Source organism: Nyctereutes procyonoides, unplaced genomic scaffold (assembly GCF_905146905.1).
Source record: "Nyctereutes procyonoides isolate TBG_1078 unplaced genomic scaffold, NYPRO_anot_genome, whole genome shotgun sequence".
In the NCBI taxonomy this organism is placed as follows: domain Eukaryota; kingdom Metazoa; phylum Chordata; class Mammalia; order Carnivora; family Canidae; genus Nyctereutes; species Nyctereutes procyonoides.
Window position 1 is genome coordinate 43,435,676 of NW_026575020.1, and position 27,026 is coordinate 43,462,701.

General features: G+C 44.4%; 1 protein-coding gene, 1 long non-coding RNA gene and 1 pseudogene across 2 annotated transcripts in view; all 3 read left to right on the forward strand.

Moving 5' to 3' along the window:
- Positions 1-4,846: 4,846 nt before the first annotated feature.
- On the forward strand, positions 4,847-7,999 carry LOC129516829 (uncharacterized). Its single transcript, XR_008665878.1, has 2 exons — positions 4,847-5,000; positions 7,652-7,999. It is a non-coding gene; the product is annotated as an uncharacterized LOC129516829 (long non-coding RNA).
- Positions 8,000-9,674: 1,675 nt separating this feature from the next.
- On the forward strand, positions 9,675-18,869 carry LOC129500505 (RAD52 motif-containing protein 1-like; annotated as a pseudogene).
- A 1,159-nt stretch (positions 18,870-20,028) lies between these two features.
- LOC129500569 (leucine-rich repeat-containing protein 37A3-like) overlaps positions 20,029-27,026 on the forward strand; it is a 42,753-nt gene continuing 35,755 nt past the window's right edge. Inside the window, exons 1-2 of the mRNA XM_055311183.1 lie at positions 20,029-20,068; positions 24,181-24,250. Coding sequence (XP_055167158.1) covers positions 20,029-20,068; positions 24,181-24,250 — 110 coding nt within the window. The remainder of the gene's footprint in view (positions 20,069-24,180; positions 24,251-27,026) is intronic.

The following is a 27,026-nucleotide window of genomic DNA, read 5'->3' on the forward strand; positions in this document are numbered from 1 at the left end:
TCGATGGACACCGAGGCTCCTTCCACAGTTTGGCTATTGTGGACATTGCTGCTAGAAACATCGGGGTGCAGGTGTCCTGGCGTTTCATTGCATCTGTATCTTTGGGGTAAATCCCAGCAGTGCAATTGCTGGGTCGTAGGGCAGGTCTATTTTTAACTCTTTGAGGAACCTCCACACAGTTTTCCAGAGTGGCTGCACCAGTTCACATTCCCACCAACAGTGCAAGAGGGTTCCCTTTTCTCCACATCCTCTCCAACATTTGTTGTTTCCTGCCTTATTTTTCTTTCCCCATTCTTGGACTGGTGTGAGGTGGGATCTGGTATTTCATTGGTTTTGAAATGCAGAAACATGTATTACAGGTAACTGATGGCAGAGGAACATGCCAGGAAGCTAGAATCCTCATGTGAGACTGTTGGCCACAAGATGCAGTCCACGCAAGATTTCTGAATATGTCTTTTCCCCATTTCCCCAATATTGGATTGTCTGAAGACTGGAAAAGTTATCTCCAGTTGTTTATAGACTATTAAATCAATTGGCAGTTTATTCTGTGCTCTTGCAAATATCTTCACCAAATACAAGTTATTCACAGTTTTGTTTGTACCTGCTGTGCAAAAGCTTCTTATCTTGAAGATCATCAGTTTCTGGCCCCTCTTGTAAGATTTTTAGCGTTACCAGAATATTTGGATCACTGTAGCCTAGCTCCACAGTAGGGCTGTGGCCTCTTTTGTCATTCCAAGCAGCTCAAACTCATGCACATCTTATGTGCAAAGTCTTGGCATAGGGGTTTTCATTTTATTACAAGCTATATGGTGCACATTTTGGTATTTTGTTTCTTTTTTAAAAATGTCAAATGTCCAAGCCTTGGATAGCTAGCAACAGGGGCTGGAGAACTAGTCTTTCTTCTAATATGATAGGGTGTTAATTACCCAAGACTGCCCTCCTTGAGTCCTTTATTTCAGAAAATATATTGGTGGTGCCAATATACCCATTCTCATGGACCACCCCACTGGCCTCTCCTGACTCCACTGAGGGTCAGATGTGTGCTACCAGGCTCTCTCCCAACGCCAAACCTCCACCAAACCTACTACTGCCTTCCTCAACCAACAGAGATAATGAAGCACAGGGATAATGAAGCGCAATCAAGTGGAAGAAGAAGCACAACTCCCTCCACTTCTGGGATGCCAGGGTGGCTCAGATGGTTAAGCATCCATCCCTTGGTATCAGCTTTGGTCATGATGTCTTAAAGGAATGGATGCTCACCACTGTGGGGCTAGCAGTGGTGAAATTGTCAGGTTACTTTACCACAGCTGCTTTTCATACATGCAGCTTGCTGCTGCTGCCACTCAAAAGTCAGTACACTTTTGGGAACCCACTGCTGAACTCACTGCAGCCCTCCATGGTCCCAAGCCTGTGACTGGCAACAAGGAGCCCCAACATGTAGGTTCACATCTGCTACTGCAGAGGAGGAAAGAATGGTTTCCATTCCTCTTCACCTCCTAGATTTCACACAGGTACATTTTATTGGCAGAACTCTGCTGTCAAGGGAATCTGTGAAATGTTAAATAGTGTGGTGGGGGTTTCTAGCACCTGCATTCTAAGGGATAGAATGGGTAGCAAGAGCATAACCAATACTATCTAACAAATGGGTGGGTGTTAAAGTCTTTTCTAAAAGGAGGGTGTTGTCTACATGGAGTAGTAACATGGTGGAGAGTTAGCTAAGTCAGAAACACAAAAGGTGTCATTCTAGCTGGGCAGCAGGTTAAGGTACCAGATACTGGATAAAATCACATGCAGTCATCCCAGAGTTGACTGGAGAAGCACTTGGAGTTGATTCTTCTTTGTTGGTGATTCAGAATGTTCTCACTGGAATGAAAGCTGGATGGACTAATGGCAGTGAGGTATCTGAGAAAACATAGTCCCCATTCAAAAGGGCTGCCAGAGGAAACATCCTTCCCATAGGGAAACAGAGGTTCCAAAAATGTGGCCTTGTGGGGATCCCTTGGTGGCTCAGTGGTTGAGCCAACCTGCCTTGGTCCCAAGGCATGATCCTGGAGTCCTGGGATCGAGTCTCCACATCAGGCTCCCTGCATGAAGCCTGCTTCTCCCTCTGCCTGTGTCTCTACCTGTCTCTGTGTGTGTCTCATGAATAAATAAATAAATCTTTTTAAAAAAAAAATTTTTGGACCTCTAAACTCAAACATCCTTGGGATGCTTATTTAAAAGGCTGATCCTGAAAAATAAGCAAATTAATTTTAAAAGCTGATCCTGCACATCTCCCCTGTCGAAAACAAACCAAACCAGGCACTACTTAAAGTGGTCCAGACAGATTTCCATAGTAATAGAATATTGCAGTGGCACAGGGAAAAGGGTTCATCGTGAACGGAACTCAACTGGGGTAAGTACAGAGGTGACTGAGTATTGCACAGGGACATTGAGGGACTAGGGAAGGGAATGAGTAGGTGCTCAATAGTCAGAAGTGAGAGATTACAACAGGCAGGAAGGGGTTAGCCCATTGGAACCATCTGGATTTGCTAACTGGCCCTTACCAAGGCTAGACTCCTACTCTCTCACAGAAGCTGGGAAACAGGGGCCCTATCTTCAGGTGGTGGCTGGAATAAGCAGCAAATTCTTTATTTTAATTACAGCCTTGAGTTCACGGCAGGCACTTTAAGGGAGACTGGGGTCTTACTAGGGCAGTGGTCAGGAGCTGCTGAAAACTCCATTGGCCTCTGTTCAAGCCTTCACAGGCCTCAGGACCGTTGGCCCCGCCCCGCGGCTCCTCCCGCCCCGCCATTGGCTGCGCGGGCCGGGGGCGGGGCCGAGCGCCCAAGCGCGGGGATGGCGTCAGGCGCCGCCAGCGCAGTTTCCGGGTGTCGGTGGCGGAGAGGCCGGAGCGTCGGGTCAGAGGCGCAGAGGCTGCAGCGGCCAGGAGCGACCCCCGCCCCTCCCCGCTCGCTCTGGTGAGTCCGGGGTCAGGGGAGGGGGGAGAGGGGCGGCGGGGTCGAGATGCGAGCGGGCGGCGGGCGCCTTCCGTGGTCCCACGCCCCTGGTTGCCTTTGCGCTGTCCCGCTTCAGAACCCTTTGCCTTCCCGGTTCTAAGCCCCGCACCCTACCCCCTCGGAGCCGAGCCTTCAGCCCGCACAGCCCCTGCTGACCGCCCCCTCCATCTTCTCCCGACGGGGACCCGGGGACCCGAGCCCAGCACGTACCCCCACCCCTCACCTCTGTGTTGTGTAAATGCAGCCACACTCTTGACCCCCTGCTAAGTCCAGTTCCAACCCTGAGCGCAGACACATCCCTCCTCCGCCCTCTGAAGCGTCACACCCTCACCCCTCAACCCCTGTGGCAATCCCGGTGCTCCACGCCAACCTCCTCTGAGCCCCACCAGCCATGGCTTTCCCTTTTCCGACTCAGCTTTCTTATCCCAGTCCCCGAAGGTCTGCTCAGCCCTACCACCCCACCTCCACCCACCCTTATTCAATGCCTGCCATCCAAGCGGATGCCCTGCTGAGCTCACCCCCTCATCTTGATAGCTCTGATCTCAGCCCTATCCCAAGTCTTCTATGTATCTTCTTGTCCACACCGACTCAACCCCTCACTTCCCAGCCATCCTGAGAACACTTCATCTTTGCTAAACTGCACCAATTTATACTCTGGCTCTGCCGCCCCAGTTCCTACCACCCCAACCCAATCTTCTTAAAATGAGGCCTCCATGCCCCCATCTCTTCCTCTCAGCTCTGTGCCCATTCTTCCCTTAATGCTGTCCCGCCATCTGATCTGAAGACTTAGTGCAGTCTCTTGCCAGCCCCACCTGCTGCCCCCCAACAGCCAATCCAGGTGCTTTTTCAGAGCCGGGTAGTTACTGAGCAGCTCGATTGGTACAGGGCCTCAGATGGTAAGTAAGTGTGGAGGAGTAGAGATCTATGTCCTGTGGTTCAAGAGGTTTTCCTGAATGTCTCCTCTCCTGTACCTGTCCTCAAGGATTGTGTTTCTAGCATTCATATTATGTTACTTGTGTTGGCTGCTGCAGTGGTACCTTGTCATCCAAATACCTGGAAGGTGAGGGATGGCTACTCATTCAGCCTGGGACAGTGGAAGCTTATCACTTCCTTTTGGACGATAATCTGTAGAAACTCAGGGGTTGCACTATGTGGGGTTGGCTGTGGTCACAGACCCATGCCCATGAAGGTTTTCCTGGCATTTAGAGACGACCCTCACCCTGGGGCTCCTCCCAGCCAGAGCTGATTGCAAGTTAGTCCCAGTACTGAACACAGGGAACACAGTACTAGACGTGATGTTACATGTTGTGAAGAGTGTAGGTGAGTGGATCCTGGGGAAGCTGATGGCTAGGTGGCTTTGGAGGTTTTTGAATTGCTTCCTCTTTTTGTAGGTGCTGGATCGTTGAGTTTTGACCATTTTGATTGCCCTTGAACTGAGAGAGCCAAGTTCCTCTAGAGTAGCTAGACATTCTTGAGGCACCCAGGCCCATTTGTTAACATTTATAATTTATAATTTCCTTGGGGTTTTGGATACACATCCCCTGTAAGTTCTGGTGACCAGGCCCCAAGGGATTGGCTGTTTGACATTTGCTGAAATGTAAAGGGCCCCAAAGAGGACCCATTGTCTTTGCTTGCCATTTATAGTCTCACTTTCTTTGAAAATTGAATGCCTGTCTACCTTCACTATCCCTCCGTAAAGGTAAGTCTATCTTCTTCCCTTTCTTCTGCTTCCTGATCTCCCTCTCTGCTCCATCTCCCTCCTCCTTAAGCTCAACCCCCCCAAAAAAAAACCCTTTCTAAAAAAACCTAAAAACCCTAAAACCCTCTTCTTCCTGTTTGAAGGGCTATGTCTGGCTTTTGAAGAAAGCAGATTCAACATATCGAAGGAAAATAAAAATGGAATCGGCAGCTTCGACTACGGCATCTTCCAGATCTACAGGCATTTCTGCTGCAAGGATTACTGGAGTCACTCAGAAAACATTTGCCACGAGGACTGTCAAGGTCTGGCCAGGGCCTCAGGGTGGGAAAGCTCTACTCACAGGACTTCTCTTCCTATTCAAAGTCTGGGAGTGTCCCCAGACGGACTGCCCATGGAGTCCAGAAATGTTTTTGCTGAGCAGAGGACTTGACAAGTGGCTGTAGTGCCCATCCACTTAGCAGATTCTTTGGTGTAAAGGATCTAGAAAAGCTCTGCATAGTTAATAGCAGAGCAGGAGCAACAGCAGCAGCCAACATTTCTTGAGAGTGTGTCCTATACTAAGCACTTTACCTGCAGAGCCCATTCACCCAGCGTTTCATGTGATGGAAACTATTATGATGCCCACTTTACAGATGAGCAAACTGAGGCTCATAGAACCAGTGCCGAATACCAGGCTGGTGGCCCTGAAGGCTCCACTCTAACCATCAAGTAATAATATTTGGCCAATGTCTGATTAAAGGCCAAGTGCAAACTGCCCAATAGTCAGAGAGCCGCTCCAGGAGGCTCCATAGTCCATGACTTGGACCTTCTCTCCTCTTTCATACTCTGATTCACATCCCTAGACTCTTCATCTGAAGAGCTTCCTGATCAGGCAAGATTTACCTTGATCTCTATACTGCCTGTTTTGACATCTCCTTTCCCTAGAAACCCTCAAACGTGGCATGAACTACCATCTACCCTGACTAGGAAGTATGGGGGTAAACAGTTGTCCTGTCCCTCCTGCCCCCACCCCCGGCCACTCCCTGTCACCATTGTGGGGATGTCTAAATAGGCCTCTGGGAGGGAGGCTTTTGCCTAATCTGGAAATACTCAGCCCCTGGGGGGTACATGCCAGCGCAGGGGCAAGCCCAGCGAGCTGGAGCAAGCCTTGTCTGCCTCAGTCTTAGTCCTCTGTTGTCACAGGTTCTCTCTCTCTCTCTCTCTCTCTCTCTCTCTCTCTCTCTCTCTCCTTCCAGACATACTGAGCCCCAATCTTCTCTCAGCCATCAGCTGTGCAAAAAAAATTGTGTCTGGAGCAGGGGGTATGAAGAACTGGTGGGGAGGACACTGTGGGACTAGGGTAGCAGCCAGAGCCCTGGGAAGGTTGTAGTGACAGAGAAAGGCACAGTAGGCAAGGACTAGACCCTTTTATAGCCTAGAAAAATGTGGGAGAGTGGCAGGGCTTGGAACTCTGACTTACAATACCCAGGATCTGGGTCTTTTTCTGATGTACTAAAATGATTTTAGAAGGGGGCGTTTGGGTGGCTCAGTCAGTTGAGGGTCCAACTCTTGATTTCCAGGATCAGGTCATGATCTCACAGTCATGGATCAAGCCCCTGAGTCAGGCTCCACACTCAGCACAGTTGTGCTTGGGATTTCCCCTCTCCCTCTGATCCTCACCCCTTAGGGCTGTGTCATTCTCTCTCTCTCTCTCTCTCTCTCTCTCTCTCTCTCAAAATAAATAAATAAACAAATAAATATTTGGGCGCCTCGGTGGCTCAGTGGTTGATCATCTGCCTTCAGCTCAGGTGGTGATCCCCAGGGCCTGGGATCGAATCCCACATCAGGCAGCCTGCTTGTCCCTCTGCCCATGTCCCTGTCTCTCTCTGTGTGTCTCACATGAATAAATAAAATTTAAAAAAAATAGATCTTTAAAAAAATAAATAAATAAAACTCTTTTGATGCAGTAACAAAGTAACTCGAGTGAGTAGAGGGAGCTGTATCCTGAGGGCACAAGGTGTCTCCCTGAGCTTACACACAGGTGTGGCTAGACCTCAGGAAGGTAGTGGAAGCAGAGCTGGAAAGTGTCAGCCAGCTTTTCCTGGCAAGTTTCTGCCTCCTGGTCCATTTGAGCTTCACTACTTTCTTGGTAGAGAGCAGCATTCTCTCCTCCACATTTCACAGCACAGACTCTGGCTGCCCCAAGTGGATGGGCTAATGTCCTGAGCAGCAACAGAGACTGTCTAGGCTTAGTCCCTGTCCAAGTACCTGGGATAAAGAACCTGATTGGTTCAGTTTGGATGCTGATCCCTGCTTGGTTCCATCAGCTGGAGGCCTGGGAGCAATTGAGCTATACCATCAGGGTTGCCACAGGGTCCCCTCTCGCTAATTGGCAGCAACATTTTCTGTAAATGTAAATGCTCCTGTCAGCATTTGTCCACGATGGTGGACATTAGGATGTTTACTTTACTTTTCTGAGCTTCAAACTGGATATATACAGAATGCAACTGGCTGTATATACAACTGGCCAGTTGACTACAACTGGCCTCCAGGCGTCTGTGAGGATGGAGGGAGTTAAGTGCCTTGCCTACTCTAGAAACACCACGCAGAAGGGACACTGATGGCTATTAGGGCTGACCTGTTCTGAGGGAGAGTCAATGGTTGCACCTGAGATTGATTATTTTTTATTTACCTTTTAATTTATTTAGAAACTCTCAGCCTTCTACAATGGTGCTCTCATACTTCAGAGGAAGAGGAGGTTTTGAAAATGTGGAAGCATATCGGTTGGGGGAAGTAGAGGACAAAGACCACAGATAGGGGAAATTTAAGGGACGAATCAGAGGGCCAGGGGGAACAAAGCAGAGAGCTAGGAATGAAGGGGATTCTGAGCACTGCTCTAAGATCTGGGTCATGTAGGTGCAGAAGGAGCTTACTGAGTAGTAAAAACAAGAGCCAATCTGTTTTCTTTCCACAGGGTAGCATGGAGGTTGCACTGTGCAGGCCGGCCACTCTCCTACTGGATGACAGGATGTTTCTTGGGATGAGACAGGACACAGGGCTGCCGTAGAGTCATTCCAGAGCTCCTCTTCTCACTCAGGAATTCATTTCTCCTTCCTCTTGCCTCCGCTTCACGTTATTTTCTTTCCTTCCCATTTACGAATAAACCTGACCGGATCCCCCAGGAATAAATGGTTGTCTCGGGCTTCCTCCTTGTACCTGTCTGGGCCCAGGCCTCTGGTTCTGACTCTCATTTGCAAACCAAGAGGACCACAATGAAGAAGTTGTTATATTTGGATAATTATTAAAGCATTCCTTGTGCAAAGGATGTGTTGATTTATTCATTTTTAATTCTAGATATATTCCAGTACCTAACCTAAGAGTGTGGCAGGCACTAGAAGAAGGAAAATAAACCACAACTATTGTTCTTGAGGTGTTTATAAGCTACCCAGAGAAGCGGAGACATACTCAACTAATGGGTATAATAATTGAGTTGATACGTACAATGAATACAATGGATAATGAGATGGGTAATAAAATCTACAATTTTTGGTTTAAAACAGTATCAGGATCCCGGTCAAGTCTCTCCAAAGCCAACTATTTTCAAAGTAAAAGAAGATGGGATCCCTGGGTGGCGCAGCGGTTTGGCGCCTGCCTTTGGCCCAGGCGCGATCCTGGAGACCTGGGATCGAATCCCATGTCGGGCTCCCGGTGCATGGAGCCTGCGTCTCCCTCTGCCTGTGTCTCTGCATGCTAGCTGCCTCTCTCTCTCTCTCTTACTGTGTGCCTATCATGAATAATAAAAAAAAAGTAAAAGAAGATTCCGAAGAAGATAATGGGTGGGGCTAAGGGTCTTGTATATTGAGGTGGAGAAAGAAAGTAGTGCTGGCTGGGGTCAAGAGATGGTGCCAGGTGCCAATGATTTGGGGGTGCTTTCAGAGAATGGGCTAAAATCTAGATGTTTAAGAAAATAAACGCATCTTTATTTGGGATCTGAAGGTGCTAATGTGGAGTAAAACATGCATAAGGACAATGCAAAGACAGAAAAGGGGCCCTTGGAGGAATGTCCTGCACATAGCTAACAACAGTGTTTGACTAAACTGTCCCACTTGGGCCACTGATATCCCTACTTCTGGGCCTTCACTTGTTTTCACAGACCAATAAAACATCAACAAAGTTAAGGCGGGGTTAAGATTTCCAACTTTTTATTTTAAAGCTCAAGTAAAAGCACTCATTAAAACTATCCTCTAGGGATCCCTGGTTGGCTCAGTGGTTTGGCGCCTGCCTTTGGCCTGGGGCGTGATCCTGGAGTCCGGGGATCCAGTCCCCTGTTGGGCTCCCTGCATGGGGCCTGCTTCTCGCTTCTCCCTCCTCCTGTGTCTCTGCCTCTCTCTCTCTCTCTCTCTCTCTCTCTCTCTATCATAAATAAATAAATAAATCTTTAAAAATAAATAAATAAATAAATAAATAAAAAACTATCCTCTATCAGCAACGCCTCATAAAACAATTTTTTAGCATGAAAAATGAAGGTCATATTTTTAGGATAATGGGATAGAGTTTGTTTTATATATATATATATAAATTTAGTTTATAAATAAAAATGAATTTTATATATATATATATATATATATAAACCCTGATTATATGGTCCTTTTCTTGTTTTGCCAAGGACTGGTGAAAACTTCATCAATGACCAGCTCCGGTCTGAAAACCACTGTTTAGAAACCCCAGGACATTTTTTTTAAAAAGATTTTAAGAATTTATTTATTCATGAGAGACACACAGAGAGAGGCAGAGAGGTAGGCAGAGGGAGAAGCAGGCTCCCCCAGGGGAGCCCGAGGTGGGACGGATCCTGGCATCCCGGGATCACGCCCCCTAGCCCCCCAACCACTGAGCCAGGACCAGGGAAATCTAAATGTTTAAAGGTCAGTAGGGAACTACTAACTGCTTAGTACTCTAAATCTTCTCTGGCGGTGCCGCTGAAGCCAGTTGCTCTAAAGATGACCGCACCCTGGGATCCTGGAAGCTCACCCTTTGGACTCTACCCTAAAAATACACTGGAAGAGAGGAAGGAAACTCTAGGACTCTGGCGCGGTGGCGCTGCGGGAGGGGAAGTCGAGTTAGAGACCCGCCCAGAGTGGGGGCCAGGGCGGGCGGGGGGGGGCGGTCTCCCCCACTCCCGCCGAGCCGGCCCCGCCCCCCGGGACCGGCCTCTCTCGAAGAAGCGCGGGGGCACCTTGCGAGCAGTGACGCGAGGGTGGCGGAGTCGGTCTCTCGCGGTTCCCACCGAGAGTGATAAAACCTTGCTGGTGTGGGAGCTAAGTTCCGGACCCTCGGCCGAGGCCTTGCCCGCGAGCCGAGCCAGGATGGAGGGGGAGGGAGAAGGCCGCCCCCTCGGTGCCCGGGAGCCCTGGAGACTGGCCCTAGCCCCTCAGGCGCTTTGTAGTCTCCGCTGAGAGGCACCCTGGTTCCAGAGGGGACCTCGGCGGTCTCTCAGCCCCAAGAGATTTTTGAGGGGCAGCGCTCCACAGCCAGCGCCTGTTGCCTTCTATGCTTTTCGAATCTTAGGGTTCCAGAGGAAAACCTGTTCGTGAAGTGAGAAGTGCTCGGGCTGCCTGTGCAGAGGGTTTAGGGAATATGAGGGAACGGGCAGTTTTGGTTTCTGGGCGTGAGATTTCATGTACGTATTTGGTGTGGGACCACCCGCAGCGCTCTCTGTTCACAGCATTCTCCCAGTTCGGCCTTCTGTATTCGTAGGAGTCTTCCCAAACGCGGCAGTGGCCCGCCCTGGCTGCTGTGCCACCGTCAAGTTTTATTCAGCAAGGGATGCTCACAGAGCACAAAAGGCATGTCACGAGAAGCATCTGTTTCAGAATTCTCCAGTGAAGGTGGGTCCAAGTAGGAAATTCCTAACTCCGCTGGTACAAAGTGCTGAATTCTGTGATAACAGACTGGCATTCACGGAGCACTCCTGATTTACAGGATGCTTCCAGGTGCATTGCTACAGCGATCCTCTGGTTTCCTTGGGTGGCTGTGTTGGTTTTCTGTTTTTGTTTCACTTGTTTTCCTTTTTCTTATACGAAGAAACTCGAACTCAGGATAGTTTTTTTTTTTTTAATTTATGATCGTCTCACACACACACACACACACACACACACAGAGAGAGAGAGAGAGAGAGAGAGAGAGAGAGAGAGGCAGAGGGAGAAGCAGGCTGCATGCACTGGGAGCCCGACGTGGGATTTGATCCGGGTCTCCAGGATCGCGCCCTGGGCCAAAGGCAGGCGCTAAACCGCTGAGCCACCCAGGGATCCCGAACTCAGTATAGTTAAGTGCTTTACTTAGGGTTCATGACAACAACTGGAAGCGAGAGATCAAACCCCAATTGATGTTAAATCCCCTGTCGGGGATCCTTGGGTGGCTCAGCGGTTTAGCGCCTGCCTTGGCCCAGGGCATGATCCTGGAGGCCCACATCGGGCTCACTGCATGGAGCCTGCTTCTCCCTCTGCTTGTGTCTGTTTTTCTCTCTTTGTCTCTCTCACGAATAAATAAATAAAATCCCTTTTCTAAAAAAGTAATGAATCCCGTGTCATTTTATGCTACCTCTTAATTTGGGAAATCTTCACAAGAAGAGTGTTGCTTATATTTACTATTATGTGAATTTATTTTTTTTAATTTTATTTATTCATTTGAAAGAGAAGGAGACCACGAGAGGGAGAAGCTGACTCTCTGCTGAGGAGGGAGCCTGATGCAGGCAGGACTTGATCCCAAGACCCTGGGATCACAACCTGAGCCTAAGGCAGGTGCCCAACCATCTGAGCCATCCAGGCGCCCTCTTTATCTCTTTATTTATTTAACACAGAGCCTTGGGTTATTACTCCTGCTTTCCAAAATTGTTATCCAGTTTACTTATGTGTTCTTTAATACTTTGGCAACTACACATAGTTCCTGGTTGGGCTTTTTGTTGTAGTTTTTTGCCTTTTATAAATACAGAAAAAAGAATAATGTCTTAAATCAAATAAATCAAGGAAAGGTCTAAGGCACCTGAGAACGTTTTTCAGTAGCATGAAGAAAATTGGTTGGCAAGCTTATCCAAGGTGACAGCTATCTCTCCAACTGGAGGCTCAGGGCCCTTCTGAAGCTTCCTTGTTGTCCAGAACAGCTCCTCTATGCCTCACTATTAGCCTCCCCTGCAGCTCTCAACATTTAAAAGTTTCTCTTCATTTCTCCTTCCCAGCAGGCAGCTTCAGCTAGAGAAAGTAGTTTCATTTTCTTATCATTCATTCTTTCATTCATTCGCTCAATCAACAGCAGAATGTATTTGGTTCTAGGAATGAGAAAAGAATAAGAAATGGTTCCTTCAAGTACTAAAGGAGCTTATAAACTAGTGATAGAGAAGGATGCAGGAACAAAAAATGAAGAATTAATAGGGCAGCCCCGGTGGCTTAGTGGTTTAGCACCGCCCACGTGAAGCTCCCTGCATGGAGCCTGCTTCTCCTCTCTGTGTCTCTGTCTCTCTCTGTGTCTCTAATAAATAAATAAATAATCTTAAAAAAAAAGAATTAATAGTGCTGGGACACCTAGGTGGCTCAGTGGTTGAGCTCAGGGCATGATCCTTGGGTTGTGGGATCCAGTACTGCATTGGGCTCCCCAAGGGAACCTGCTTCTCCCTCTGCTTATGTCTCTACCTCTCTCTGTGTGTCTCTCATGAATAAATAAAACTTAAAAAAATTAAAAAACAATAGTGCTATGACTTTATTTGCATTATTTAAATATTTATGAATATGTTAATATACTACATCCTGCCTAAAGTTGACATAGGCATTTAAGATGAAACTAGTGGATGTAAGAAATCCACCGCAGAATGTGAGTTATTTAGAGAGTTAACACTGGAGGCGTTTGCCTTCTCAAAGGAGCTATTTAATGCAAATAACCTCTAATTGTTTCGTTGCTTATTAAATTTATAGAAGTATGTATATTCCTTGTTCTAACAGGTTAGTAACTTGGGGAGAGGAGTGTTGCAGATTAAGGTCCTTTGTCCATGTTAGGTCCATCTTGTCTGCTCTTCAGGTTGTGTTCTCAGACAGGAGCTACAGGATGGGACAACAGAAACAATTTACTTCCTTTGCTCACCTACAACCCTATCATTTGCTTCTGGAGGGCTTCCTTGCTTTCATCGTCACTCTCACCACTAGAGGTGAAGGAAATCATCCAATTAATCAGAGGCCCTAGAAATGATGCAGAAAAGTACTGTAGCTTAAAAATGATAAATAACATTCATTTAGGGCTTACTATGAGCTCATTGCTTACAATGTTGTTCCCTATTTAATCTTCACAATCAGTTCATGAAATAGGTATTGATAACTGTCGGGTGTATACAAAACTAGCCTATGTGGCAGGTTGTGATCTTTTTCGGTCTCTCTCTCCTGTCTTTAGGTTCATCTTGGCACCAAACATAAAGCGGTTCAACATCAGGCCCTTGCCCTAAAGAGCTCCCAATGCCAAGAATTGGCAAATTATTATTTGGTTTCAATGGATGATCAAAAAGGATCATCAAGGCAAACTTTATAGATTTTCTTTGACTAATCAGACTCACTTCAACATCGAAGTCTTGGACATTAGAGAAGAGAGAACTGGAAGTGGGGAGATGTGAGAGTCCTCTAAGTGGAAGGACCTGAACATTGGCCTGCCACCTAAAATTAATAATACTCTCAATGATTTGGGTGGCGGTGCCCATAATTTTCACCAATATTTGTAGGGTGTAGAATAAAAAACAATTGTCTATATCTAATAGTTCATTTGCAAGTCTTACTTGATTTTGAAGCTATAGGATACTTCAACTGTTAGCTAGGTTTGCTGGAGTTTAGTTTTTATTTCTAATAACAAGACATCTTGAGATCCTAGGAAGGACCTTTAATTGAAAATCCCAACAGCTTCAGGATCTTTCTGACCTTGAAGAAAGGGAAAATGAAGATACCACGGAACCCCTTCAGAAGCAGAGCCTGAAATTCTTCTGTGCATTAGAGGTGGTGTTGCCATCCTATGAGTGTAAGAGTCTTGGAGTTGGCATGGTCGAGGAGCCTTTGGATAAGCTGGAGGAAGGTCTGTTTACAGTGGAGGTAGAGTGGAGTGGAGGTGGAATCTTTCTAAAACTCATCTTTTCAGATCTTTTCAGATGATGACTTATCATCAAGTCCTTTCCCTTGCTGGGAAAGCCCTGGGTGGAGTTTTTCTGCCCTAAAATACAGGGTTTTTTTTTTTGTTTTGTTTTGTTTTTTTTGTTTTTTATCATAGGCAATGCCTGAAAGAACCTTTAGCTTTAAAATTCAAAAGCTGACTTTCTGCCAAGAAGTTTAGGAAGAGGGAAGTAATATTTTTCCTATTTTTGTTTTTTTTTATTTATGATATCACACACACACAGAGAGGGAGAGAGAGAGAGAGAGAGAGAGAGAGAGAGAGAGAGAGGCAGAAACACAGGCAGAGGGGAAGCAGGCTCCATGCACCGGGAGCCCGACGTGGGATTCGATCCCGGGTCTCCAGGATCGCGCCCTGGGCCAAAGGCGGGCGCCAAACCGCTGCGCCACCCAGGGATCCCTATTTTTCCTATTTTTGGTTAAGAATTTGCCTTGTGCTAAAATAGTCCCAGTCCTTCAAATTCAGATCTCTTGTAGCCTTCAATTATGCCAGCAAAATTATCAACTAAAGATTTAAATAAACTCTTGTGTAAATGTTCAGTCCTTTGCCTCCTATAAAAGGGCTGCTGTGCAAAGAAACAAATATAGATTCCTAGGAAAGGTATTCCGATTGATACTGTTTTTTTCCCGGAGTTCATAGCACTTAAGCTCTGGGTTGTTTGTTTGTTTGTTTTTGAAGATTTTATTTATTTATTCATGAGACACACACACACACAGAGGGCAGAGACATAGGCAGAGGGAGATGCAGTCTTCATGCAAGGAGCCCAATGTGGGAGTAGATCCCGGGGACCCCAGGATCACGCCCTGGGCTGAAGGCAGACACTCAACCCCTTGCCACCCAGGTGTCCCTAGGCTTAGGGCTTTAAGGCAGGGACAGGGCTGTTAGCAAATAGGCTCCTGTGGGTGATGCTTAGGAAGAGACCAGGTCATGTGCACTAACACCAAACGTTTCTTACTGTGTGATTCCAGCCCTTGATGCACAGGAGAGTAGATTGGGTCTGTAGAGGTAGAGTTTCAACTTGTCCATTTGAAATCTGTGATGTGAGATTTGTGCCACCTTTTTGGCTTGCATCTCCCTTCTGGTACTTCAGGAACTTCTGGGAGAGATCAGGGCAGTAAGAATGTGCCCTTCCAGGATACACCTACAGCAGAGCCATTCCACCAAACTCTTGTGTTATGCCTGCCCTTAGTTGCTAAGATAATGATCTAAGAATCATGGATGCACTTTCCTTTTAAACATACAACAATAAAAATCAGTTATCATTCAGCTAGAAATTTTAAGTTCATTTGTTTTGTTTGGATTTAGGGCCATTATCATTTCTGATGAAAAGGAAAACAACCCAGAAGCTTCCTATAAAAAAGGCTATGTCTGATGCATTCCAGAAACTGTTGGTTGCGGTTTTAGGTAAGACTTGCTTGATTGTTCTTTTTTTTTTTTTTGTCCTTAAAGTACTTCATGTTCCTTGAGCAAATAAACTCATTTTGAAAAGTTGGTTGGATGAAAACACTTCATATTCTTTTATTCACCAAATGCTTCCAAAGCGGCAATCTCAAATTTGTTCTTTGTTGTATGTGTGAGACAAATGACAGCAAATATTTTTGTCCCCAGTGTATAGATATACAGTGACTTGCCTCCTCATAGGAAGTGTTTGACCCAATCTTCTTTCTTGATTGCTTGCCCATAACACAAAGTAGTGATATAGTGATTAGAAGCTTTGGGTATCTGTTGTCCATCTCTGTCTCTAGATTTCTTATGCAATTTTAGGTTTTATAGTCAAATTTGTAGGTATTTATTCTCTCTAGGCTGCTATTTCTTTATCTGCAAAGTAAGGTAATTCAATTTACATCATGAGGGATATTGTAAGAGTAAACGAGATGACGAATATAAAAAGGTTAGAACGATCCCTGGAACATGGTAAGCAGACAAAACATGTCAACTTCTTATCATTATTGTTTTCCTCTTGGAGAATTTATTAGGTTATGTTTCTTGAATCAGTTTGGTTTCAGTTTTTGTTTCTGGCACTGACATATTGAGTAAATATGATTCTGATGTAATGATCAACCATGTTTTTGTGAATCTTGAAAGTGGTCATCCTATTGAATAGTGTTGATTGTATTCCCTATTGAGTTCTACAGTGCTGTGAATGTTACAGGCTGTGCTCAAAGGAAATTTTATTTTTTTAAATATTATTTTATTTATTTATTTATTTTCTTAGGGAGGCAGGGGAGGAGTAGAGGGAGAGGAAGAGAGAGCTAATCTTTAGCAGGCTCCAAGTCCAGCATGGACTCCAATGTGGGGCTTAGTCTCACAACCCTGAGATCATGACCTGAGCCAAAATCAAGAATCAGAGACTCAACAGACTAAGCTACTCAGGAGCCCCCTTTTTTTGTTTTTTTTTTTTTGTTTTTTTTGCCAATTTTATAATTAGTAGAGAGTCCCCAAATAGTTGCTCCCCTGCTTCAGAGCCTTGAGTGTTAAAGACTTAGAAATCCGGGCAGCCCTGGTGGCTCAGCGGTTTGGCGCCACCTTCTGCCCAGAGCCTGATCCTGGAGACCTGAGATCCAGTCCCAGGTCGGGCTCCCTGAATGGCGCCTGCTTCTCCCTCTACCTGTGTCGCTGCCTCTCTCTCTCTCTCTCTCTCTCTCTCTCTCTCTCTCTCTCAATCTCTCATGAGTGAATAAATAAAATCTAAAAAAAAACCTAAGAAATCTTAGCTAAGTATTAGAAGCTTTGTTTGCTTGTAAGAGTTGACCCTGACCCTGGATTGGTCACAGGTTTCCAGCTTGGGCAGCTCTTCCAGTGTAGATTGACTTCTGTGGTCATCAGATGGAATCTCCATTAGCTGTCAACTCTGACAACCTTTAAGAACCAAACTAAACGTCTGGGTTGTTGGCCTTGCCCTAATATGCCAACCCTCGCCCTAATATGCTGTGGTATCCATATACACATTCAAAACTCCTTAGGCTAAAAAGTCTTGTAGCTCTAGTTTGCCTTAAGGGAAATTTTATTGCCTATAAGGTACATAGGCCCGTTTCTGCCAATAAAGTGTTCAGATGCATGCCCGCCCCCTCTCCAAAGTATTGTATATTGTATCTGCAAGGAGAGGAAAACTGGACTCCAGCTGGATTGAAAGCAGCAGGGAAGTGATCATCTCAAAAGGCTTCCAGAATAGAAGAATGGTGGTTGCCAGGGGCTGGGCTGTGGGTGGGATGGGGAGTTATTGTCGAATGGATACAGAATCTCAGTTTGGGCACATGAAAAGAAAAATGTTCTGGAAATGGTTGCACAACAATGTGAATGTACTTAATGCCACTGAACTATACCGTTAAAAATAGTTATTAGGAGAGACAGGGTCACGGATTTAGAAAGATACTTAATCCAGCCTCAAGATTGGTGTTGAATTAGGTAACATGTAGAAATCTCTTGAAGATACGTACATTTATGTCTGTATCTGCATATCTATCTGTATCTTTGTAGGTAGATACATTATAGGTAAATAGAGACATGTTTTGGTGGGGGGGGAAGATATGCTTTGGGGAGGAGATCTGGACAAACTGCTTTTAAATGTATTCTGGAAAAAAATCTAAGGATATACAGGAATCTTTAGTATAAAAAAAAGGAAGGGTAATGAGAGAGAATAGAGCTATCAGATATTCAAGCATACGGTGCAGCATAATGATTTTTAAAGTGTGATTGGTTTATCAGTAAATGGGATGGAGGGACTTGTGGGTGGCTAGATGGGTCCAACATTGGACCTCTGATTTTGGCTTAGGTCATGATCTCAGGGTCCTAGGTCAAGCCCTGAATTGGGGGTTCCACACTTAGCAGGGAATCTGCTTGGGATTCTCTCCCTCTCCTTCTGCCCCTCCCCCTACCAGTGCCCTCACATACATTCTCTCTCTCTCTCTCTTCTCTCTCTCTCTCTCTCTCTCTCTCTCACACACACACACACACACACACACACACACATCTTTTTAAAAACTGAGATGGAGGAGTGCCTTGGTGGCTCAGTGAGTTAAGTGTCTGCCTTTGGTTCAGGTCATGATCCCAGGGTCCTGGAATCAAGCCCCAAAATCAGACTCCCTTGTTCAGTGGGGAGTCTGCTTTTATCTCTCCCTCTGCCCCTCCCCCCTGCTTATGTGCTGTCTCTCTCTCTCTCTCTCAAATAAAGTCTTTAAAAAATAGTTATTATAAAAACAGAAGTGTGAGATGAGAAAACTTCTAGGAAAATGCTTTTATTTTCTGCTTTTAAATTTCAAAAGAATGTCTAATGATGGGTTCTATACAGCAAATTTTATTTTTATTTTTTTATATAGCATAACACCCAGTACAGCACATTTTAGAACAAGAAAAACTCTGAATTGATCCTCTTTAACTTTATTACAGAAAGTGATAAAATAGCTGTGGAATACAGACCCTGTGAAGAGATTACAGATGCCAGAACCCAAGAGGAGCTACATGATTTAATTCAAGCACCAGGTTATTAAAGCTCAAGGGTTCCACAGCCACTATAACCATAATTTAAAGCAACTGACAGGATTTGGAAGACTATAGTTAGCTCTGTCATCTTTTGGGAAATGTGAAACTCTGAAACTGCTTTTGAGTGCAGGGAATTTCTGGGGCTTTTCTTGAAGCCTTGGCCCTTGGCTCTGACCCCTTATTTGAAATTTGGATAGCCAATTGCATCAGAGTGCTCCTAGAGTTGTGGACATAGAAGAGGACACAGCCTTTTAGAGCTCCCCTCAAACAGAATCTCAGGGACTTGGGAACAGAGTAACTATGGTCTTAAGTGAGATAATGCTACAGCATTTGAAAACCTTTATGTGCATTGGGACACCTGAGTGACTCAGTGGTTGAGCATCTGCCTTGGGTTTGGGGCCTGATCCCAGGGTCCTGAGATGGAGTCCCACATCAGGCTCCTCTCAGGGCTCTGTGTGGCTCTCATGAATAAATAAAATATATTTTTTTTAAAATTGTCTTTCAAATAAGGTATATTACCCAGATATCAGTATCACATAGACATCTTGTATGAAATATTTGTTGAAGAACTTTTCTGTAACCCTGACCCTAAATTAGGGATTAAGTTGACAAAGTAATTTCTAAAATAAGATGACAATGTTCTATATATTGAATGTTAAAAAAAAATAAATAAAAGGAGCAAAGAATGTGTTTCAAGTCATTAAGAACTTAATTTGGGGCTAGAATTCTGATTATTTAACTAACTCCGAAGTTGCAACATTTGTTTTGAAGGGAAGAGAGTAGAGAAAGAAAAGATGGTTACTTTCTGAAAAAGTATTTGACGTTTTGTTTGTGCAAAAATTCTTCTAATTCAATTTAAATCAAGCCAGTCAAGGAAATTTCAGACTTATCCAAGTTTACACTTTAAGATATCTAGCTTCCTGTGAAATGTGAGAGAAAGAGATTCAGTATTGATGCTATAGATTTCAGAAACCTGACTCTAACAACAGATCCATTCCTAAATAAGACCAGTTTTGGAATTAGTTCCATTTAAAACCATTACTATGTGCTAGACACTGGGAATAGGATAAAATCCGTTCTCTCCCAACAGCCCTGGTGGAGCAGCGGGTTAGTGCAGCCTGCAGCCCAGGGTGTGATCCTGGAGACCCTGGATGGAGTCCTGTGTAGGGCTCCCTGCATGGAGCCTGCTTCTCCCTCAGCCTGTGTCTCTGCCTGTCTCTCTGAATAAATAAATCCTTAAAAACAAAACAAAACAAAACAAAAACCTACGTTCTCCAGAGCTTGTGCCAGACCATAAACACGTACTAAACAGAAAGAGATTATAGAAAGGACAGTGAAGGAAGTAAACGGGGTGGTAGTTACAGTATTTCCAGAAAGTTTAACATGCTGACCTCAACATTTTAAGTGCCTTCTCCATGCGTGCACACGGGGTAGACCTCTGAGAAATGGTGGTTACTTGTTCTAGATTGACAGGTGTGTTGAGTGTAGGTGGGACGGGGAAGTTTTCCATACTAATGTAAACGGAGGGCTAGTCCCTTGGTTTCAGACTCTCATACCCAGAATGAATTGCTCACCTCTCCCCTACCCCCATGCCCCCAAGCCCCTCCCACAGGAATTTGGAGCCATCACTGATTCAGTGGTAGGTAGCCTCCTCCTAACACAGTAGTGAATTAAAAATCAGACATGCGTATTGAGAACTTAGAGGAAATGGCAGCATTTCAGAGTAACTGTAAAGTGTGCTCCCCTCCCCACTGTCCCCGTGCTTATTCTTCACGTCAGCCTCTTTTCTTAGAAGCAGTATAGCCGGGGTGGGGGGTGGGGGGGGTGGAGGAGGAACGTGTCTCGGATTTAAGCTTTGAAGAGGACAAGTTCGGTCCGCCAGAATTGGACTAGCATTTTGAATCCCCCGGGACGCCAGGTCTTCTGCTTCCTTGGGAAACTGCTCCACACCCCGACCCTTACACCTCAGAGCGGCTGGAGTCTGGGTCCATGCAGACTCCAGCAGCCCAAATCCTTCCCTGTAGCTCGGCGGGAGGTAGTGGTGGCCTTTGCAGGGGAAGGGAGGCTTGGCCTGGGGATTCTGGGGAAAAGGCTTGAACGAGGGGCTTCAGGCCCCAGCCGCACCCCAGCTGTGCCAAGCTAATAAAGGTGGCGTAAATAAAGGGTGGGACGTAGGCGGGGCAGGGGCGCGCAGTTGCTAACAATGGGGGCGTCACCGGGCTCCCTGAACATTTCGGTTTCTCTGGTGAGACCAAGCGCCCCACTGGCTTGGGTCTCTGCTCCCCAGAGTCTCCGAGTATGATGCCCCGGCTTTGCTTCTTCATTTTAATACTTCTCTTTACCTGGCAACCATTGTGGTTGTTGGGCCAGGCAGCTCCCCTTCCGGAGTGGGCCCGTCGGACCTCCGGCCTTCGGAGATCCCCGGAACCCAGGTCTTCCCACTCCTCTGACCTCCTGCATGAATCGCTCCAGGCACTTACCCCCCCCGCAGGGCCGGGGGGCTTTAATAACTTGAGGTCCTCTGCTCCAGCCCAGATATCGGCCCCGCCTAAGCAGTTGACTGAGACTTTGGTTCCATTCCTGGGCACGGATTCAATTGGTGAGCTGCCCCCAGAGACAGATCAGTATCTGAATAACAAGCCAACCCTGCACAAAAGGCTCTTACAAGTGGTTCCAAGGTTAGGTGATGAGAATCAGGCCATAGTTCTGCCTCCTCCACTCAAAAATAAGATGAAAACTGGAGATGAGCCAGAAGATCACCAGTCATTGGAAATACTTATTCCACCTCTGGACAGTCAGAGTTTAAACCAAAGAAAGTTTCTTGTTTCATCCCCAAACCTGGACAAAGATCTAGTTCAGCATCGAAGGCTTGCCAAAGTTCTTCTTAGAACTCCAAACCAATTTGCAAATAAAGAGCTCCTAGAACAACTGCAGGACGATTATTCAGATTCTGGTATGGATATCATATATCCTGAGGAAAACCGACCAATGGATTTCCCAGGGGGACCAGATCAACCCCCAAAGCTCCCTGAGGAGCTTGAAATTTCTTCACTCCTGCAGGAGACCCCTGCAGGACCTCTCCAGTCAACTTTAGAAGAACCTGAACCTTTTCTGCTTGGGGTGGAGGCCCAGGCCAAGCATCCAGAGTCCCCTGAAGAGACAGAAACACCTCCACTTCTTCAGGATGCTCAATCTCAGCCTCCAGAGATCCTTAAGGAAGCTGGAAATTCTGTAGGCCCACAAGAGGCCCCAGCTGAACCTTCAAGTACCCCTGAAGTCCAACAGGAAGCCTCAGCTCAACCTACAGAGGCATCTGAGGAAGTAGAACCTTCGACCCCTCAGGAGACCCCAGCTCAGCCACCAGAGGAGGAGGTACCACCTCAGGAGGTAAATGTGCCGTCCCTGAGTCAGAATGAAGCTCAGCGGCCAAAATTACACAATGTCACTGTTAAACCTGTAGATTTGGCACTTACTGTAACTGTAACTCAGCCTCCACAGCACCCCGATAAGGCTGAGCCTTCTCCAGTCCCACAGGAGTTCCCAGCTCAGCCTGTAGAGCTCCCCGAGGGGGCTGGGCCTACTCTAGTCACACAGGAGGCCCCAGAACAGGCTGTAGAGCTCCCTGAGGAGGCTGGGCCTACTCTAGTCACACAGGAGGCCCCAGATGAACCTGCACAGCTCCCTAATGAGGCAGAATCTTCAACCCAGCAAGAGAACCCAGGTCAATCTCCAGGGGAGATAGAATCTTCTGCAACCCTGCAAGAACAAGGATCTCAGCCTCCAGAGCTGTCTCTGGGGGAGGTGGAACCTATTCCAACCCAGCAGGAACACCCAGCTCAACATCTAGAGCATCATGAGGTGAGAGTTGCACCTCCAGGTCACCATCAGGTTCAACATTTAAACCTGCCCAATATCACTGTTAAACCTGCAGACGTGCAGGTTACTGTAACACCAGAACCCACTACAGAGGTGGGACCTTTGCCAGTTCAGCATGAGTCTGTCGCTCAGCCCTCTGTGCCCCTTAATGTGGAACCTTTGGCAACCCAGCATGAAGCCCCAACTCTGCCTCCACAGTCCCCTGAGGAGATTGAACTTTTGCCATTTCAACAGGAGATTCCAACTGAGTCCCCAGAGTCTCCCACACAGGAGAAACCTCCAACACAGCAGGAGACCCCTGTATTGAGTTCTGTCACTTATTAGCTTTTGATTCAATTTCCTTATCTATAAAATGGGATAATAGTTACTGCCTTATGGGATTATTGTGAGATTTGGTGAGTTAATACATATAAAACACGTTTTCAGTGCCTCGCATATATGTGAGTGTTAGCTATTATTTGATTCCTCAGCTATGTTTAGAACTCATCTTTGTCCCTTGGTTTTCTATATACAGCACCTATTTTGTGCCCAGCCCAGGACTCAGTACTGTGGCAGCCATGCAAGTATGGCATTGTCTTTAGAATATGAAATAAGGGGTGGGAAGAAAGGAAATAGGCATAGAAACACAGGTGACCTATAATTAAGTACAGACTATAGGTGCTGTAAGTCACCAGAATCTGTAATCAATGGAGTGTAGGGGTCAGAGAAAGCTGCATGGATAAGCTAAAATTTCGGCTGAGATTTAGAGTGGCTATGATTTGTTAAATACAGCAAGAATAGGGAGTATAGTCTAAGCAAAGGCACAGCTGCAAGAATGATCAGGAATTAAGAATTAGCTTAGAAAAAAAAAAAAGAATTAGCTTAGGAGGGCAGCCCCAGTAGCTCAGCGATTTAACGCCACGTTCAGCCCAAGGCGTGATCCTGGAGACCCGGGATTGAGTCCCACATCAGCTTCCTCCATGGAGCCTGCTTCTCCCTCTGCCTGTGTCTCTGCTGCTCTCTCTCTCTCTCTCTCTCTCTCTCTCTCTCTGTCTGTCTCTGTCTCTCTCTGTCTCTCATGAATAAATAACACCTTAAAAAATGAATAGGTAAGTTGTTGCTGAGGGAAGAAGATAAGTTAAAGGTAAGATTCAGTCATATACGGAATTAGTGATTAAAACTGAACTCAGGCATTTCATAGCTTCTTTGAAATACTTGCAATTCATGGATACATTCTCATTTTTTTTTAATGTCACAAGCATATAGGATAAAATGTGAAAATTCCACCCAAACCCCCCTACCACCCATAAGATAACTCCTGTTAACATTTTGGTGTCTGTCCTTCCCATCACTTTCCTTTGCAATTTTTCCCCTAACCATTAGGTAATACTTTTTATTGCTTGCTCAGTGATTTGTTGCTTTTCCCTATGTAACATGTCTAAGAAATCTCTCCATATTAGTTCCTCTCATTTCTAACTTCTCCTAACAGCTGGAGAGATTTCAAAAGAAGTTACTGGGCCAAAGCTTTGGTGTTCCTGCATAGGATTTCTTTACCTTTGTTTCCTGGCATAGGATTTCTTTACCTTTGTTTTTTTTTTTTTTTTTTACCTTTGTTTGATACTTTTTTTTGCCATTTTTCTGTTGAATTATTTTCTCATTGATTTACAGAAAGAACCATTTTAGACACATAGAGGTGATTTGGAGAAAAATACCCATATTCATAAAGTAATTAACTGGCATTATCTATCCAAGAAATTAGACAAATAGAAAGTTCCAGTTCTAAGGAGATGGCTTGTTGACACCAATGGCCCCACATTTCCTTATTAATTGTGCAAACTGGGATGCTGATAGCTATGGATATTAAGAAGCTGGTATTTTCTGCATTTGCATATTCCCCCAAGGTTGCCAATGATTCTTTTACTTATTCTGTTCATTCTTTTCCTAACTAGTCAAGGATCTGAACTGTGTTTCTCTTCACAGAAATTTCCAAGGAAACTATTTCTTACATTGAGGAAAATGCATGGAAGGCATACCGTTGGACTGAGAAATTGTGAGTATATTTTCTCCAAATACGAATACAAAAAACTGCATCCTAAGATCCTTCTTAGTCAAGAATTTTGAAGTCAGTATCTTGGAGGAAAGGTATTTCCCCCTCCATATCCCAAATCAACCTCTATTGATGCCAATTCTATGTTTATCTTGAAAATTGAATTTGACATGCTCTCTTTAAAATTTAGCGTCAATATAAACTTATTTTCCATTATATAGGAATACATGATTATATCCTCAATATATAAAAATGAAAGAATAGATAAAGTGAACATCTTCTTTGTGTTCTGATCCCCTACCACTGAGATAGCCACTACTCCTCTGGATTTAGTATATATCCTTGCAGATCTTTTTCCATGCATTTGTCTACATACATATTTATAGACAACAAAATAGGTTTGTTGTGGGATTTTCTTACCTTGTTTTTGTTTTTACATAAATGATAACTTCCTACAACTTGATTCTTTTGCTTATGCTTATGCTTATAAATTAAGCTTTTGATTCTTTTATCTTATGTCTTAGATTTCTTTTCTTTTAGTACATAGATAGGGGGTTACCCCATTCATGTATATGCCTGTGTAATATATTCCAAAGTATGAATGTATATAGTAATTCTCCTATTGATGAATGTTTAGACTGTGTCCCATATTCTTGTCACATGCGCTGCTGTAGTGAACTGCCTCAACCATGCATCTTTGTGTATGTGCGCAGATATTTCTGTAGAATAGATATCTAGAAATGGAATTGTTTGAATAAAGACTATGTAGATGTAAAATTTTAATTGCCCTCAAAAAAGTTGTGCCAACTTAAACTCCAACCCATAGATCATGACAGCATTCACATCCTCATACCACCCACTACTGGATATTCTCCATTTCTTGACTGATCTGATGGGTGAATAAAAGGGGTCCCATGTGAATTTGAGGTTTTCTGATTACTTGTAAATTTAAATACCTATGTTTACTGAACATTTGTATTTCTTGAGTGAATTTTCTGTCCTTTGCCAATTTTCTGTTATCTTTTTAAAAAAAATGATCTGTAGAAAAAGTCAATGTAGACACAAGTGTTTTTAGAAAAAAAATATTACAATCAAAGCAATTAACTGGTGTTTTATGAGAGTTTTGTGTCATATCATTAGTGAAACTTGAGCAGAGAAGTCATAAATGACTCCTGAATTAACAATAATGACATAGTAATCATAGCAATCTAAAAATAGGGATTATGATCCCTCTAAAGTAGATTTCACCCCTCAGTCTGATATCTTATTGGTAAGGGAGAAATGCTAGAACTAGGCATTTGTTTTTTATTTTGTGAATTTCTTAAATACTATGTGTAGTTTATATTTCTCCATGATAGTGTCTGACTGGGAGATTTTATTTCCCAAACTTATAAGAAAACTGAAAATAATTGTCACAAGAAATAAATAACGTTAGTTTTCTTTAGGGAATGGAGGGGGATAGGTGGGCTGAGGACAAGGGTAGGAGAAAAACTTGGCGTTGTGTACTATATACCTTTGGAATTTGGGCCATGTGAATATATATTACATATTTTTTAAAAGTGCATTGAAATTAAAAAATTAATTTTTAAAAAGCATGTGTTTGGGAATTTATACACTAGAACATGAATGCGGTAAGTCCTGCAGATGTCTGGTTCAGCTTGAGGGTTATACCTTGTAAGCAGAGGTTCCTAACTATGGACCACTGCTCTCCTGGGGCAGGATTTTAACCTGTTTTTCTATATATATCTATTGGATGACATCTGCCAACAGTAGAATGAATAAAGTGTGGTATAGTCATAAAATGGAACACTATTTGTTTGAACCATAAAGCCACATAAGTAATCTCAAATTTTCTGATAGCCGCTTAAAAATTAAAAGTAAAAAGAGAATTTGCAAGCTTCACTATTAGATGTCGAGGTGTTGAACCGTTTTTATTGATTTTAGGGGGGGATCTCTCTATTTCCTGGATCTGAATGCCTGTTTCCCTTCCCAGATTGGGAAAGTTTTCAGCTAGGATTTGTTCAAATACATATTCTGGCCCTCTGTCCCTTTCGGCGCCCTCGGGAACCCCAATTAAACATCCACATGCAGAAGAATGAAACTGGACCACTCTCTTGCACCATACACAAAGATAAACTCAAAATAGATGAAAGATCTAAATGTGAGACAAGATTCCATCAAAATCCCAGAGGAGAACTCAGGCAACACCCTTTTTGAACTTGGCCACAGTAACCGGAGAAGGACAAACAGTGTATGTTCTCATTCATTTGGGGAATATGAATAATAGCGAAAGGGAATATAAGGGAAGGGAGAAGAAATGTGTGAGAAATATCAGAAAGGGAGACAGAACATAAAGACTTCTAACTCTGGGAAATGAACTAGGGGTGGTGGAGGGGGAGGAGGGTGGGGGTGGGGGTGAATGGGTGACGGGCACTGAGGGGTACACTTGACGGGATGAGCACTGGGTGTTATTCTGTATGTTGGTAAATTGAACACAAATAAAAATTAATTTATAAAATAAAAAAAAATAAAAAATAAATAAAATAAAATAAAATAAAATAAAAAAATAAAAAATAAAATGTGTGTCACTGAAAAAAAAAAAGTAAAAAGAGAGAGATGACATAAATGTTAATATATTTTGTTTAGCTCTTATAGCCAAAATATTATTTTGACATATAATTATTATACCCATTATTAGTAAGATAGTCTATGTTGTATACTGTCTTCAAAATGCCTGTGCCTGTGTCGATATCATTTCTACATGTAATCAGTATAAAAA